This window comes from Macrobrachium rosenbergii, chromosome 5 (assembly GCF_040412425.1).
Source record: "Macrobrachium rosenbergii isolate ZJJX-2024 chromosome 5, ASM4041242v1, whole genome shotgun sequence".
Taxonomy (NCBI): domain Eukaryota; kingdom Metazoa; phylum Arthropoda; class Malacostraca; order Decapoda; family Palaemonidae; genus Macrobrachium; species Macrobrachium rosenbergii.
Window position 1 is genome coordinate 34,920,490 of NC_089745.1, and position 17,732 is coordinate 34,938,221.

The window sequence follows — 17,732 nt, forward strand, 5'->3', positions numbered from 1 at the left end:
CGTATATTATCGTATTGTTGTTTGTGATTGGCGATGAAACGTAAGCATAATAAAAATTCATTTCTACCTTATATATTATTGGCATGTCTTCGTAATAAATGGCCTGTTTGAGGAATCATTCCATATAAATGAAATTAACTATTATGTATGCAAGGCCAACTGACAAAATGTAAACATCAAGTTTTGGTTGCAATCACAGCAATCTTTATCTTTTGGTAATCTTTCAGAAATTTTAATGGCAGTGTGATTATGATAGTAATAACATTCAGGATAACATAATATTAATTTTTCATGAAAAATTCACCATTTTGGTGGTAAATAACTGCTTAGAACAATTCATTCATGCGAACGGTAATTATCGTATCGTTAGGGGTTTGTGATTGGTGATGAAATGTAAACTACACAATGGTTTTCCTTTTAGGTGACGTGTGTAGAAAAAACATGGTATAGAATCGCCTGCGTTATTTCGTTTATTTTGAATTTCTAGGGATACAGTAAGGAAAACAGCATATATAATATCATCTTTACATAACCAGTATGTCATAAGATACCTATTGTTACAAAAGCTACCCCATAAACCAGTGGTTTTGTAATGTAGCAGTCGTGTTATACTACAGATATGAGATAAATTCATGAAAATTTGCCATAATTTTCGATCTCGTATCTCGTCGTATCTAAAGGTCGTCTTATACATGGAAATACACGGGAATTTCCAATTTCGCAACAATGCTGAGGTTAGTGCTCGAGTAAACGTAAACAGCAACAGCCACTACCCTTGGCCGGATTTTGTCCATTAAATCTTGATGTCTGTTGGTTCTGGGTCTGTTAAAGCGAGGTTTTACTGTATGTTTATATATTTATACATATAAAATTTCTTTTGTAAGCTCCTTTGAGGACAAACAGCTGCTACACTATCAAAAAACAGGTTTTGACATAGGAAAAACATATTTTTGGTAGCTGCTGTAGTCCTCAAACCCACCCCACCCACTTTCCCTGACAAAAAGGCATGGGACTGGGGTGAACATTTATCTTGCAAAGACCTGGCATTGACTTAAGTTGTTGCCACGTCTGTATGAGTAAGTCGTAAAGCCTTGGTAATCAATAGTTGTAGGACAAGAGATAGAGCCCTCCTGTCCTGAATCCTTTATATTCTATCATTGTGCCAACAAGCACTATTCTGGCCAAGACCAACTATAAGAGAATTTTTTGTAATTGATTGGTCTGTCTTATGGAGTCTTGCGGAGGACTATGAGAGTGTAAATCATTTAAGGACAAACAGCGGCTACGCTATAAAAAAAAAATTACATATTATACACACACATACACAGTGGCACCTTGGTTAACGAACAGTTCTGTTCACGAACAAATCGGGTCACGAACCAGATGTACGAAAATTTTTTGTTCCAGTTTGCGAACTGTGCTTCAGGCCGTGAACGCACAAACATCCCCAAAAGGGTCCATTGAAAGCGACCCAATTTTTTTAGTGGATCATCTTCGTAAGTATAGCGGTCGATGAATGATGAATGAATGTAGAGAGAGGGAGAGAGTGTTGCTTGTTGCAAAAGTCGAATAATTGCTGTATTGAGAGTAATGATAATTTTAATAAAACTGTTGTTTCACTGTATCTAATCATATTGCATGTATTATTGTCATGTCACATATTACAAAACATGAACAGAGCAACCGTGCCATTTGCATTCTGGTTTTGTTTACATTCTTAAAATCATCAGCTGATTGCATTTTACCAACATCATCACTGTTTTTAGTTGCCAGATGAACTTAATTCAGAGATGTTTCTTTCATAAATTATCAAATATGCATTTAAAAATTGCAACTACTATATTTATAAACGCAGTAAATTAAATGAAGTGCGTGTGTGAGTTTGTCAGTTTCAGGTGTTGCTTTCACCTCCAAATCATTTTGGAGTCTGCTCATTATTTGTTTCTTTAGCCACAGCTATAATACCTACTGCTTGGAGGTAGTGGCATATTTTCATAACACCTTCTCCATTGCATGACGGATGAATAAAAACATGTGATTTTTGGTTTTCTGAAAAGAAAGCTGTTGTGCCGGCTTTGTCTGGCCTTCTGCACTTTATTTTGTCCGTACTTTATTTTGCCTGCACTTTTTCTGTCCACCCTCAGATCTTATTCTGCCTGCACTTTTTCTGTCCACCCTCAGATCTTAAAATTTCCTGAGGCTAGAGGGCTCCAAATTGATATGTTGACCATCCACCCTCCAATTATCAAACATGCCAAGTTACAGCCCTCTAGCCTCAGTAGTTTTTATTTTAGCTAAGGTTAAAGTTAGCCATAACCGTGCTTCTGGCAACGATATAAGCCAGGCCATCACCGGGCCGTGGTTAAAGTTTCATGGGCCACGCCTCGTACAGCATTATACTGAGACGGCCGAAAGATAGATTATTTTCAGTGGTCTTGATTATAAGATGTACAGAAAACTCTATTGCATCGAAGAAACTCTGGCGTATTTTTTACGTGTTATTTTTGGAATTACATTGAAAATAATTAAGTTTTTAACAAGAGCTGTAACGCAACTCTTTGTGAATGTGTTAGTTATGGTAACTAACATTGGCAAACAGCTGTTAATTAATATAAACAGCAGGACAGTAAAAGCTTTAGCATAATTTTTAGAGATGAGAGCAATGTAAATTAATAAAAACAGTAACAATAACTCAAGGGATGCTGGTAAGCGAGTGGTGTACCCACTAAGAGCGCGTGATTTGAAAAACAAAAACAGTTCGGCGCTCAATCCTGAGGCGAAAACCCTCAAATTTATATTTCCATTTTGCACCAATATATCCGTAAGTACAATATGCCACGGTCCATTATCATTGTGCGGTACTGTAGTATTTGTATATAATTACGGTTATTTAAGTCTATATTCGTTGTCCTAGAAAAACATAGAAGAATTGAAAAAATCAGTGTTTCTGCTTGAACGAATTATTTATATTTACATTATTTTAAATGGGAAAACTTGATCGCGAACCTTTCGGGTCACAAACTGAATCCACAAACAAAGTTAGTTGATGAACTGAGGTATAACTAATTATATATGTATTATGTATACATATATTATATAATGTACACACAAATATATATATATTTATGTACATGTATATATACATATGTATACATACAGTATACACATAATATATAAATAGGCAGTCCTCGGTTATCGGTGGGGTTCCGTTCTGAGGGTGTGATGATAACCTAAAATCAGCAGTTTTTTAGCTTTTTTCGGCGTATTTTGGGGCTTATCGGTGCTGAAAAGTGCTGATTTTCGGTTATCGGCGCCTGTTAGGTATGTATTGGCACCAATACCCAATTATCGGCGCCGATAAGTGGAAATCGGCGATTTTTGGCACCACAAATTGCCGATTTTCGTCGTTAGACAAGCACTATAAAACTGGATCACTGTTAACCAAGCCCTCTGTTAACTGGGGACTGCCTGTATGTGTGTGCTCTGGTAAAGAGGATTTTTTCTTTATATGTGGTCCATATGAGCATGTGGAGAATATTCAGAGGAAGGCTGTCTACTGTTTTTGTTGATTTGGGTTCAAGACAAGTGCATAGTCTGCAGTCACCTGACCTGAGCATGTCATTTAAAAGTGATTTACTACACTGACTGCAATAATCCTGATAGTAACTCCATAACTTTCAAAACCCAATAAATCTTGTGAGCACTTTGTTCTTTTATCAGTCAGTACAACCTTTAACAGGTATTTCCGGAGATTGAGTTTCTGATCTCCTTCAACTGTTGGTCACTTTACTTTCAACACTGTGATACTATATAGTAATCATGTTTCTAGCAAGTGTTCTCTATATTCGCAAGATTTAGAAATATCACCAAGGAGGCTTCATGCTACTTTAAAATCCATGAAGGACTGAGTAATATCATTGGATTACACTTGTCAGTTTATTCACACAAATGTTAACGTTAAATAATCATGTACTCGTGGTAAATAAAAAAACAATAATGACAAGGTAATACAACAGTGAAACAAAAGATCACATATACAACAAAGGTCAACTGAAGGAAGTGAAAATGAGAAATCAAAGCAACCCAGATGCAGTTAAAATACACATTATAATGTTACACTTGAACAATATTCCAATTAAATAAGAAAACAAAAGAGGTAAAACACATCATTCATATATGGTTAAACTAGAACAGAGACTACTTTAATATGCTGCTGAACTGATTGATTTTTGACAAATGAAAACAACAAGCAAGAGAAACTGCAAGACAAAAGTGTCCTCCCCTCTCTCTCTCTCTCTCTAATTGAGGTCAAAACATACTCCAACTCTTCAATCGACTGGGGCATATCAAACGACCATGGTGATAGTCATTAAAAAACAAAAGTGCTATCTTAAATCGAATACTATAGTAACATAATGGTTACATTAAAACAAAACTTTGCATTACTTCTAACAATAGAGAAAGAACTTTTAATAAGAGATTCAAGTGCAGTTACTTTAATCTGAAACTGTATGATACTACATTAAAAGACAAATTGCAGTGTCATATATCAAAGACTATAGTAATTACCAGTTACATTAAAACAAGAGAACTTTAGGCTACCTCTTACACAAGAGAAAGAACTCTTAAAAATGGACTCAAGGGCAATTACTCAGGTCTGACACTGTGATATTATGTTAAAAGACAAAAATGCAGTCTTAAATCAAAGACTAAAGTAACATTAAGTTAAATTAAAATAAGAGAACTTTACATTAACTTTTTACGAAAGAGAAAGGACTATTAATAATGGACTGAAGTGTGATTAGTAAAATTCAACAATTCCAGTTAAACTTGAATTTACAGTCTGTAAATGCAATTCAATTTGAGAACAGCAACACAGACTTAACTGTAAGAACTTTAATACTAGCCTTAAAGTTACAGAAATAAACAAATGATTTATTCTTTTTAGTTTATCTAAAATTATGAAACCATACTGAAAATTTTTGTGAGGGATGGCAGAAAAGATTCCACTCAAGACTAAGCCCTTGTCAGCTTCAACTTCAGATATAATTGAACAAAACCCTAGCCTGCTTCCTCACAAAAAGTTGGGAAGTAAAAGATCTTGTAGAGCAGAAAATAAGTTAGATAACCTTCCACTAAAGAGAAGCTGAACTGTTTAGAAGGCAGTCACAAATGGCATAAATTCAGGGAAGATTAGGAGATTGACTTCAGCAGCACATGGAACTATTGAATCAATACTTCACTTGTGCTGTGACTGAGAAATCATGAATATAACATGAAAATATATGAAAGTCAAAACATATACTGTCAGAAACTGTCAAAAAACATATACAGAGTAACACAGATGATGCAAATGTGAGGGAATAAGGGCCTTAAAAAGTTGATTTGGTCAAGATTACTCACAGGAAGCAGCTTCAGTTAAATCTCAGGGTACTTAATTATTTTAGTTTAGATTGGGTAACCACAATAATAAATATTCCATTTGACTCAGATCCTTGGTGCATCTGGTGCAGATAACCTCCATAATTGCCATACATTTGAGATGCAGTTGTTTTTTCCCCTAGTTTAATTTCTTCCTGAAAGTCAACCAGTTTAAAGTTCCTCCTTACTGCTATGTTCTATGTTAGATGTATTGTGCTTGTATTATTTGTGAATTTTGCTGAGTTTTTAATCATTATTTAGGGTTAGAGGTGAACTTCATTGTTTATAAATACAGTATAAATGATTAAAACAATTTTTAAAAAATTAACAATTGGAATCATCAGAAAGACCACAGGAATCATTTAGGGTAACCTTTCCTCATGCCTCATAATATCCACTTTACTCTCTAGAAATCTACATAGCAGTTTTTATGGGAAGATAAATGAAATAATGTACAGTGTATGCTAAGGTCACTAATGTGTTTCATAATGTTGAGAGTTCTGAGTGATTAAATTTCTGTTGTTGCAGATTCATGTTGGACCTCAGCGTGGCTACTTGTCCCCATGGGAACATTACTCGCCCCCTCCCTTGCCAGAAAACCCACCTCCTGGACCTCCTCATCAACATATTCCACATCTTCAAATACCTCAGCAGCATCTTTTCTATAGGCAGCAGTCTCCTGTCATCACGAGGGCTTTGGCTCATCAGGTAATTCTGAGTTTGAAGTAATCATAAGCTATGATACAGTCCAACTTCTTAAATCCAGGAACCTTGGGACCAGGCCACTGCAGGACCACAGAAAATCCCAGAATATAGAATACACTCCTAAAAAATGAAGTCCCTATGTAAACAGTCTTGCAAACTAATTCCACATACAAATAGCCTAGTTGCTGACTGCCTACTACTTGGCACCAGTTTTTATCATTTTATTACTCATATATTTTCACTTCATCATTTTATAACTTCATACTGTATAATTTTCTTTAAATTAGTGCACTTTATTTAATACATTTTAGCCTACATTCCCAAGTTAGCCTAACCGTAAGTCAACTACTTAACTCTTCTCAGAATCTGCAGAACATTATCGGTGACTTTCATCTCCCAAATTTACTACAGTATCTTCATAAATATCGCTATTAGTTTCCTCAACATTTATTTTGATTGTAGAGGGTAATGAAATGACAAAAATAAAGAATGAATTTCGGCGATCACTCAGTGCATTCACCGTCAAAAAAGTAAAGAAAGCACGCCGCCATCTATTTAGGAAAATGAACACTAAACATTCACTACCGGAAGGGAAGGATAGAAACATTTTCTAGCATAGATAAAGATTTATGCTTGCGCTTCTTACCTCTATTATCATGTGACCTCATGGAAGGTGTATCAGATGGGTAAATATTCAGCTGTATAAAAGAAATGAGGTCTTTCAAGCACTCTTAAGAGTAAGGAATTCATGTTTTTGTACATGCAACTTACCCGTCAGATATATACTTAGCTATAGTCTCCGACGTTCCCGACAGAAATTCAAATTTCGCGGCACACGCGACAGGTAGGTCAGGTGATCTACCATACCCGCCGCTGGGTGGCGGGAATAGGAACCATTCCCGTTTTCATGTCAGATTTTCTCTGTCGCTGGTTCCGGCAACATCTGTTGTTGGTTCCTTCTGCTTAGACTTTCATTTTTCGCTTGCTGAGGATTATTTTGGACTGACCTTTGGTGACGTATTGGATCTTTGGCTTGGCATACGCTTTTGTGGACTGTTTTTGATTTCGGCTTTGGTATTTTCTTAAAGAATGTCTGATCAGAGTATTGCACCGGTGTTTCGTGTGTGTGTGAGGTCTGATTGTAAGGTGAGACTACCGAAAGCTTCGGTAGATCCTCATTCTGTGTGTTCGAGGTGTAGGGAGAATGAATGCTCTTTTGAGAACACGTGTGTTGAATGTGAGAATCTCACTGAACTGGAATGGAAGGCGTTGACCTCTTATGTACGCAAGTTGGAGAAGGAGAGAGTTAGGAAGGCTTCTTCTAGAAGCGCTAGTAGGTCTCTTTCCAAGGAGGTAGATTTAGAACCTAACACTCTTCCAGATTCTCCTGTCACTCCAGTTGTTTCAGCTCCTTCACCCTTCGTCGAACCTGTGGATTCGTCGTCGGAGATGGCTGCTATGAAGGCTACGATCCGCAAGATGCAGTTGCAGATGCGCGCTATGGAGGAAAAGAAAGTGAGAAGTGATAGTGATTTGTGTAGTGTCCCCAGTGTAGTGGAGGGGGCGTCTGACCGGCTCCGCATCGCTCCTAGGCCTAGACCTCTTCCAAACTCCCAGACCCAGTGGAGGAGGAATGTCGACAGCCGCAAGGGGGATGAAGAGCGCTCCCAACGGTCAGGCGTCCCTTCGGCAGCGCCTGTTGACGCGTCCCAGGCTGCCTTAGATCGCCGTAGAAAAGGGATCTTAAAGAAGTGTTTCTCATCTTCTGCTTCTTCGTCTCCTAAACGTGGTTGGAGTTCGGCTGAGGAGTCGCGTCCTTTGAAGAGGACTTGGAAGGCTCCTAGAGGAGACGCATTGGACTCTAGCCCTGAGCGCTTCCCTGAAGGCTCTCCTGTTTCTAAGAAGAGAACTCGAAGATCTTCCTCCTCTTCTTCTGGTGTTCAGGAGTCCACCAAGCAGATCCTGGTAGGCCTCCAGGCTCAACTCGCTGCTCTTGCTGGCTCTTTATCAAAGAGCTCCTCTCGTCGGAAGGATGCCTCTCTTCCGATCAAGTCCTCCAAGAGACACTCTTCTCCCAGCAAGTCGTCTTCTGTGAAGCGTTCTTCTCCTGTTAAGCACCCCTCCAGCAGCAGGCGCTCCTCTCCTTCCAGGCTCTCCTCTCCTGGTAGGCGCTCCTCTCCTTGCAGGCGCTCCTCTCCGTCCAGGCTCTCCTCTCCTGGTAGGCGCTCCTCTCCTTGTAGGCGCTCCTCTCCTGTTAGGCGCTCTTCTCCTGGTAGGCGCTCCTCTCCTGGTAGGCGCTTCTCTCCTCGGCGCTCCGTCTCCGAATAGCGCCTCCACCCAGGCGCCGCGCCATCGCCGTCGTCGGTCTTCTCCTGTTGGAGATACTTTCTCCACAGTCAAACGCCCTGCTCGTTCTTCGCCTCGTAGAAGTTCCTCTCCAGCCTCCCTTTCGTCTGTTAGGCGCCCCTCTCCCAGCAAGGGCTCCTCTTCCGTTCGAGCTTCTTCTTCTGTCAGGCGCCAGTCAGCTTGTAGGCGCTTCTCTCCGGATCGTCGTTCTCCAGTGGACAAAGGCTCCTCTCCTTCTAGGCGCTCTTCTTCTGGCAAGTGCCCTTCTACTTCTAGACGTTCTCCTCCTCCTTCTGGCCTGGAGGCGTTATCGGAGGACGAATCCCCTAAGGATATCACCATTTCCGATTACAAGAGGTTGACAGCTCTTCTGGTTCAGGAGTATGGAGATTCCCTCAAGCCTGCTTCTCCTCCTTCTCCTGGTTCAATGCTCTCGAGCACCAAGGCATCGAAATCTTCCTCTTTAGTTAAGATGCGTCCTACGATCTCCATGAAGAAAGCGCTTAAAGGTTTGGAGAGTGGCTCTCTTCAAGAAGGATGCAGGCAAGACTGTCTTCTCCTTGCCTCCCTCAGGCTTTCGGGAAGAGCGGGAATGTGGTACGAGACTAGGGAGCCGATGGGGTTAGCTCTCCCCTCTTCTGCTGGCTCAGACTTTTCTTCGCTGGTGGATTCTTCCAGAAGACTCTCCCTTAATTCGGCCAAGGCTTCTTGGGGACTTTGTGAACTGGACCATTTCCTCAAGGGCCTTTTCCGCGTGCTGGAAGTTTTCAACTTCATGGACTGGTCTCTAGGGGCCTTAGCCAAGAGGAGTCTTGAAGAGGATTCAGTCAGTATGGAGGACCTCAGCAGTGTTTTGTCTTGCTTGGACAAGGCTGTGAAGGACGGCTCGATGGAGATCGCTTCCCTGTTCGGCACTGGCCTGCTTAAGAAGAGGTCAGTATTCAGTGCTTTCCTCTCCAAATCGGTCTCTCCTATCCAGAGGTCTTCCCTCTTGTACGCTCCTTTGTCTAGCCATCTTTTCCCACAAGAGACTGTGAAGGAGGTCTCTCGTTCTTTATCTGAGAAGGCTTCTCAGGATCTGCTGGCTCAGTCGTCGAAGAGGATGAGACCTGCTGCTCCACTTGCTAAGAAGGAGAAGACCCCCTTTCAGGAGCCCTTTCGTGGATCCAGGTCTATTAGGAGGCGTAGACCTGAGAGAAGATCTAGGCCTTCAGGACTCCCTTCCAGGAAGTCCAAGTGAAAATCAAGTCCTCCAGACTCCAGTAGGTGCCAGACTTCAAAGTTCGCCGAAGCCTGGGCACAGAAGGGGCGGACGAATGGTCCCTCTCTGTTTTGAGGAAGGGTACCTCATTCCTTCTTTCGAAACCTCCCTTGACAACAACTCCGAGGAGTTATCGGCGAGATACAAGGATCCTGTGCGGAGCCAAGCCCTTCTGCTAGCCGTCGAACAAATGCTAGAAAAGGCTGCCATAGAACCGTGCAAGATCTTCACTCCCGGGATTTTACAACCGTCTTTTTCTTGTGCCAAAATCCTCGGGAGGGTGGAGACCGGTCTTGGACGTGAGCTCCCTGAACTCTTTCGTCGTAAAAGAAGAAGTTCTCTATGGAGACGACGTCTTCAGTTCTGTCGTCTCTTCGTCAAGGAGATTGATGGTGTCCCTGGACCTTCAGGATGCTTACTTCCACGTTCCCATCCATCCCTCCTCCAGGAAGTTCCTAAGGTTCATGGTAGACGGCAGAACCTTTCAGTTCAGGGCTCTGTGCTGGGCTTTCCACAGCTCCCCAAGTGTTCACGACCATTCTCAGGAATGTAGCTCACTGGTTGCACTTGGGGGGGTGAGGATTTCCTTGTATCTCGACGACTGGCTAATTCGGTCCAATTCGAAGAACCGTTGTCTGGAGGACCTTTCTCGGACTTTAAACCTGGTCCAGTCACTAGGACTTCTTGTAAACCTCGAGAAGTCTCAGATGATTCCTCAGCAGGAAATTGTCTACCTGGGGATTCGGATGGATTCTCGGGGTTTTCGAGCGTTTCCCTCCCTGGAAAGAAGGGAACGCTGCCTTCAAAAGGTGACAGACTTTCTAGAGAAAGACAGTTGTTCGGCGAGGGAATGGATGAGTCTGCTGGGGACCATTTCCTCGCTGGAACAGTTCGTTTCTCTGGGAAGGCTTCACCTCAGACCTCTTCAGTTCTTCCTGAAAGAATCTTGGGATCGGAAGTCCCAAGACTTGTCGGATTCCTTCCACATCTCATTTCAAGTAAAGGAACATCTCCGTTGGTGGTTAGACCCAAAGAAGCTGGGTCTAGGAATTCCTCTACAACCGCCGAGCCCTCGCCTAGTGTTGTTCTCAGACGCGGAGTCGGGTTGGGAGCGACACTAGGCTCGGAAGAAGTGTCAGGCACCTGGGACACGGATCAGAGGGCCTGGCACATCAACATGAAAGAGCTGGTAGCCATTCATCTAGCTCTTGCCAGATTCGAACTTCTGGTCAAGGGATCAGTAGTTCTAGTCAATTCCGACAACACCACAGCCCTGGCTTATATCAGGAAGCAAGGAGGGACGATTCCTTCTCCCTGTACATTGCAGCAAGGAACCTTCTGTTGTGGGCGGGGGAGAGAAACATCGTTCTCCTCACCAGATTTGTTCAGGGAGAAAGGAATGTGAGAGCGGATCTGCTCAGCAGGAAAGACCAAGTTCTTCCCACGGAATGGTCCCTTCATCAGGAGGTTTGCGAGAAAGGCTGTGGTTCCTGTGGGGAGACCTCATATAGACCTCTTCGCAACCCATTGGAACAAGAGGTTGAGAACTACTGCTCCCCAATCTCGGACCCCAGAGCAGTAGCAATAGACGGCCTTCTCCTAGATTGGGACGGTCTAGACGGCTACGCTTTTCCCCCGTTCAAGATAATAGGGGAAGTAATAAGGAAGTTCATTTCGTCAAAGGGCACCAAGCTCACCCTGATCGCTCCCTTTTGGCCATCCAGGGACTGGTTCACAGAGGTACTGGAATGGATGATAGACTTTCCCAGGTCGCTCCTCTCAGGAGCGATCTTCTCAAACAGCCCCATTTCGACAGATATCACAAGAACCTTCCCGCTCTAAACCTAACTGCCTTCAGACTGTCGAAGGACTGGTTAGAGCGAAGGGATTTTCGCACAAGGCTGCGAGGGCTATCGCCAGAGCCAGAAGATCTTCTACCTTGCGCCTCTACCAGTCGAAGTGGGAAGTCTTTAGGAGATGGTGCCGATCTAAGAAAGTGTCCTCTTCCAGTACCTCTGTAATGGAGATTGCGGATTTCCTTCTCTACCTAAGGGAGCAGTGTAACCTGGCGGTTTCCACCATAAAGGGGTATAGGAGCATGCTGTCTTCAGTCTTTAGACACAGAGGTCTGAACGTCTCGGATAATAAAGACCTTCACGACCTTATAAGGTCTTTTGAAACTTCTAAAAATAAGTCCCCTAGACCTCCCAGCTGGAATTTGGACGTGGTCCTAAAATTCTTAATGTCAAACAAGTTTGAGCCTCCTCGATCTGCCTCTCAGGGATTTAACCAGAAAATCGCTGTTTCTTTTCGCTCTTGCTTCTGCCAAAAGAGTGAGCGAATTACAAGCTTTGGAAGGTTCTGTAGGCTTTAAGAAGGACTCTGCAATCTGCTCCTTTCAGCCTCTCTTCTTAGCAAAGAATGAGAACCCTTCAAAACCTTGGCCTAGGAGTTTTGAGGTCAAAGGACTCTCCGATCTTTCAGGACAGGAGCTAGAACACACACTCTGTCCAGTAAGAAGTCTTAGACATTATTTGGAGAGAAAGAAACAGCTCAGAGGTAACACCGAAAGTCTTTGGTGCTTGGTCAAGGATCCTTCAAGAGCAATTTCCAAGAATGCCCAGGCTTTCTTCATTAAGGATATTATCAAAGAGGCTCATCTTTCACGTAAAGACGAACATTTTCAGCTCCTAAGAGTTAATGCTCATGAGGTGAGAGCCATAGCTACTTCTCTGGCTTTCCACAAGTCTTGGTCCCTCCAGTCTATTGTGGACTCTACATACTGGAGATGTAACTCAGTGTTTGCTTCTCATTATTTGAGAGATGTTCGTGTGACATATGAGAAGTGCTTCTCTCTAGGAGCTTACGTATCCATGGATTCGGTGCTGGGTCAAGGAGCTGAAGCTAATCCTATTTAATCTAGTGTTATTTTAATTGTTTGTTTGTGTTTTTATGGTCGGTTGAAAAAGAGTGTTGAAGGTCTCTCTTTTCATCTCGTATTACTAACAAGGTTAGGCTTGGTCAGGTGGTCGGTTTTGGTTGTTAGCTCCTTGTATTTTTATTACCTAGCTCTGTCATGTAAGAGGATAGCCCCATTGATATGATTCAGGTAGAGGGCTCTGTCTTGTAAGTGGGTTAATCCCCATTGACATGATCCATAACAGGCTCTGTCATGTAAGTGGGTTTTTTCCCCATTGATATGATCCAGAAGGGCTGTCAGTCTTAGGTCACTTCCTCGCTGAAGCTCTTGAGGCATGCAGACTCATAGACAGTATCCATGAAGTCTTCTGCCCAATCAGGTAAGAACCATGGTTTTTGTTTATTCCTACAACATATGTTGTTTTCCCGTTTTTAGTTCTTAGCTGTCTCTTGCCCTCCTCCAAGGGTGCCAATCAGCTAAGTATATATCTGACGGGTAAGTTGCATGTACAAAAATGATATTTTTATGATAAAATAAAGTTTTGTACATACTTACCCGGCAGATATATACGATTAATGGCCCGCCCAGCCTCCCCTCAGGAGACAGGTGGAAGAGAAAATCTGACATGAAAACGGGAATGGTTCCTATTCCCGCCACCCAGCGGCGGGTATGGTAGATCACCTGACCTACCTGTCGTGTGCCGCGCGAAATTTGAATTTCTGTTGGGAACGTCGGAGACTATAGCTAAGTATATATCTGCCGGGTAAGTATGTACAAAACTTTATTTTATCATAAAAATATCATGTTGCCAAACATCTCATTGTTTTGATTAAAAGTTTGACTTGGTAGAGCATTCTCAAGTGGAGGGGGGGCTGGTATCACGCCAACTTCACTTGCTGATGGTTGAATTGCACCAGTGGGCGATCGAGAACTCGGTGGAACTCATGGCCAGGTACATTCCAGGGAAAAGGAATGTAGTTGCCGACAAGCTAAGTCATCAGGGACAAGTTCTAGGTATGGAGTGGTCTCTGCATCAGGACATAGCGGACAGGCTGTTTCATCTGTGGGGAAGACCCATGTTACACCTCTTCCTACAAGTTTCAACAGAAAGCTAGAGGCCTATTGTTCAGTGGTCCCGGATCCATTCGCTGTGGCGGAGGACACCCTTCAACATCCTTGGGACAACCTGGAAGTTTACGCCTTCCCTCCATTCTAACTGATCCATCATGTCCTGAACAGAGTGATGAGTTCCAAGAATCTCAGGATGACCCTAGTAGCTCCTTTGTGGCCCCAAGCAGAGTGGTTCCTTTGGACCTTCTGTCTCTGCTCTCAGCAGTGCTGAGAGAGATTCCCCCTTGGCACAATTTTCTCTGCCAACCTCATTTAGAGAAGTACCACCAAACAGTAGCATCCCTGTCTCTTTATGGCTGTAAGTTATACAGTATGTCTTAAGAGTGAGAGGTTTTTCTTGCAGAGCAGCAACTCAGATGTCCGGCTACCTCAGGAGATCTTCAGCAGCCATGTATCGGCAAGTGGGCCGTCTACTGTGATTGGTGTCATCAACAGGGTTTCTCTCCACTCAGAACTTTTGTTCAACAGATAGCGGATTTCCTAATCTATCTCAGAATAGAGAAAGGCCTTTCTGTTTCTGCTTTCAAGGGCTACAGGGCTGCTTTAGGATTAGTTCTCCGTCTGAAAGACGTGGACATCTCTTCATCCTGGGAAATCTCTATGTTGTTCAAGAGCTTTGAGCAGTCTTGTTCTGCTAGGGAACTCAAGCCTCCTACATGGGACCTAACTCAGGTGGTGGGTAGTCTCACTTGAGCTCCATTTGAGCCACTGTGTCATTTGTCAGACAGGGATCTGACTTTGAAAATAGTTTTTCTCCTGGCCTTGGCTTCCTTGAAGAGAGTTGGTGAGCTCCATGGTTTTAGATTATGACGTTAAACACACCAGGGGTTGGGGATTTGTGGCATTTGAATTTGTCCCAGAATTCGTGGCTAAGACTCAAAATCCCTCGGTTTACAATGACAGATTTGCCTCGTTTTCCATTCCTTCCTTTAGGGATTTTGTTAACAGCGATCCTCAGGAGTTACTGCATTGCTATCTGAAAAGGACTTATCACCTAAGACCTGGGTGCCGTAGACTTTTTGCTAGCCTAGGCCGAGCCAAGAAAGAAGTGTCCAAGAATACTGTTTTGTTTTGGCTGCATGACACAGTTAGGTGAGCCTATGCCTCATCATCAAGTTCTGTCTCCAGTACTGTGTAAGCTTAGGCACATGACATAAGACGAATAAGTTCCTCTATGGCATTTAAGAAGAACTTAGTTTGTTCATAAGATTTTGAATGCTGGTTCTTGGCTTCGTCAGACCACTCTCACTTCCTTCTACCTGAAGGACATTACCCACAGGTCCTTGGACACTTTTTCCTTGGGTCCGGTGGTGGCTGCTCAGCAAGTTGTGTAGCTCATCCAGTGTCCCTGTATCTTGCCTAAGACAATAATGTGGAAGAGAGAGTGAGTTGATTGGTCTCTTTTCTTTCCCTTTTTCCCTTTTCTTTCCCTTTTTCCTTTCTTCTCTACCTACGGGCAGTTTTGAAGAATAAGACACATACACTGGAACTGGCTTGATACATGTGAGTGTTGCAGCCATACTGTTACAGCATTTTTATGTTCCATACAACATACAAATTTGCTTCTCAGTAGCCTGTACTTCTCTCTCCAGCAAGGGGAGTGAGAAGTGGTGACAAACCCGTTACCTGTGGTTGACATGGTTTGTTGTTTGAACAGATATACTGTAGTTCTCTTTGACTTCCATATATGCAATGAATCTATTCAAAGATGCTGCATTGTATTTTAACCCAGTGGACTGGGTGTTAGATACCCACTTATCTAACAACTCGGAGATTTAGGTCTTCTTCCTTAGAACTCTAATTTCTAGGAAGTGTGATCAGGTGTGCCGAACCTCCAGTTGGTTCAGGATTCTCATACCTACCTCAAGTGTAAGTCTATCCTAATGTTAAGACCGAAGGTTTGTTCTGCATACAGTATGAACAAATGACAAATATTGATTTGTATTTTTCATAGCTAACAAACCTGAGGTTTTAACACAGACTGCCTACCTTTAGCCACCCCTCCTATGTCTTATCCGGGGGGGGGCAGCCTGAATGCGTCATGAGGTTCCAGCTGGGTCTCTGACCTGCTTCCACCTCACCCGCATATCAAATGCCAGATGCCACAGATGATTTATCCTAATGGTAAGACCTCAGGTTTGTTAGCTATGAAAAATACAAATTAATTAAAAAGTTTTTCATATTTATACATTTAAATTTAATATAAAAAATATATGACTTCACACATTTTCATAACTAACAATTATTTCCATAAAAACAAAGAGAAATGGCATAATTTTTGCTGTTAGGAAGTTGTCAGCAATATGTGGCGCTGCCCTCGTGGCCATGCAATGAACTAATGGCAGCTGATTCAAAATTGAGCTGAACCACAGGAGTTCCCAGACCACAGAATGCCAGTTTTAAGAGGTTCGACTGTATACACAAAATATGTGCATATCACAGCATATATTATTTGGAACTATTACAGATTCATGTGTAAGTCAGATCTGTTTTCTTTGTTTAGTGGACAGTAAGAGGATCAATATTGAATTGAAAGTGGAATTATAACAGTTACCAGATGTTCTGGTAGAGGGATTATAGTTGTGGGATTAGGTTTCCTTATGACATTTTGTCATTGGGACTTTACTTTCTGTAGTGTTCAAGATATTTACTTTCTGTAGTGTACAAGATGTTGACTTGCTTATTTTTATACACTCTTTAGAACAGAAATCAATGGCTGGGAAGTATTTTAACTGAACTAGGGTCCAGCTTCATTTATACTGTATTACTGAACTTTTACCCATCTAGAAGAAATTATGGTAAAGATTTAGGGGGTTTACTGAAGTCTGACTTATTTTAATTTTGTGATTCTTGCTCAGGGGCTCAGTCTGGAGTACCTCAGTGTTTAGTAAAAACGTCTGTCAAGAAGTGATAAGTTGAAAAAGGAAGGATTTGTAAGAATGTAGTTTGGTTTATTAGACAGCAACAGTTACCACAGTTTATATTCATGTATGTGTTGTGGTTTAGCACAGATAAGCAAAGATAAACCTAGGATGATTGCCAGTCAATGAGTGAAAGGGAAAGATGATATTGAATGTGCATAACATGTTCTACATAGTTCATGAGAGGCATCTGCGGATGTTCCTTTTGGTCATTTATTAGATCTTGGATACAATATCAGGATATTAGCGAACATGTAAAAATCTGGATTTATGTGCTTTCCCCATGAAACTGAACAGTGTGTGCTTTAGTGTTAAGGTAGTCTACAGATAGATATTAAGGTTTTCATATTAAAACTAGATTGGTTGCTCCTCTGTTGGCTAAGTTGGGGAAATATCTACCACAGTCCCATGATTTACAGTTTAACTGCTATCAGGACCTTTCAGCAGTTGAATGTACTTGGCACCGTTGCTGTGTTGCATGCACATGTTAATTAGCATCATTCTGCTATTTTATGTTTTATTCTTTCTGTAAAACTGCAATAATGGCAGTTAAGGTTTAAAAGAATAATAAAAAAAGATATGGCAATTCTATAGGATATGCATATGGAGTGGGAGCTACCTTTTAATAATCAAATGAGGTCAACAAAGCCAGTTACTGTAGTCTGAAAAAATATCTCATTCACTGTAGGAGGTAGTGACACCAGTGCATCTCATGCTGTTCACTGTAGGCATTACATAAGGTTTTTTGCAGCGTCCCTTTGGCCCCTAGCTGCAACTCCTTTCATTCCTTTTACTGTACCTCCATTCACGTTCTTTTCTTCCATCTTACTTATCACCCTCTCCTAACTATTGATTCATAATACAACTGTGAGGTTATCCTCCTGGTACACCTTTGAGACCTCTTCACTGTCAATTTCCATTTCAGCACTGAATAGGTCCCATTAATTAAATGGCACTTCTGTCCCGACTGCTTTCTCTCTACTATCTATCACAAGACAAGGAAATAGTCATTCTTTCAAGGACAAGC

General features: G+C 42.0%; 1 protein-coding gene across 1 annotated transcript in view; it reads left to right on the plus strand.

Annotated features, from left to right (window-relative positions):
- LOC136838646 (roundabout homolog 2-like) overlaps window positions 1-17,732 on the plus strand; it is a 170,191-nt gene that overhangs the window by 125,779 nt on the left and 26,680 nt on the right. Inside the window, exon 17 of the mRNA XM_067103957.1 lies at window positions 5,950-6,129. Coding sequence (XP_066960058.1) covers window positions 5,950-6,129 — 180 coding nt within the window. The remainder of the gene's footprint in view (window positions 1-5,949; window positions 6,130-17,732) is intronic.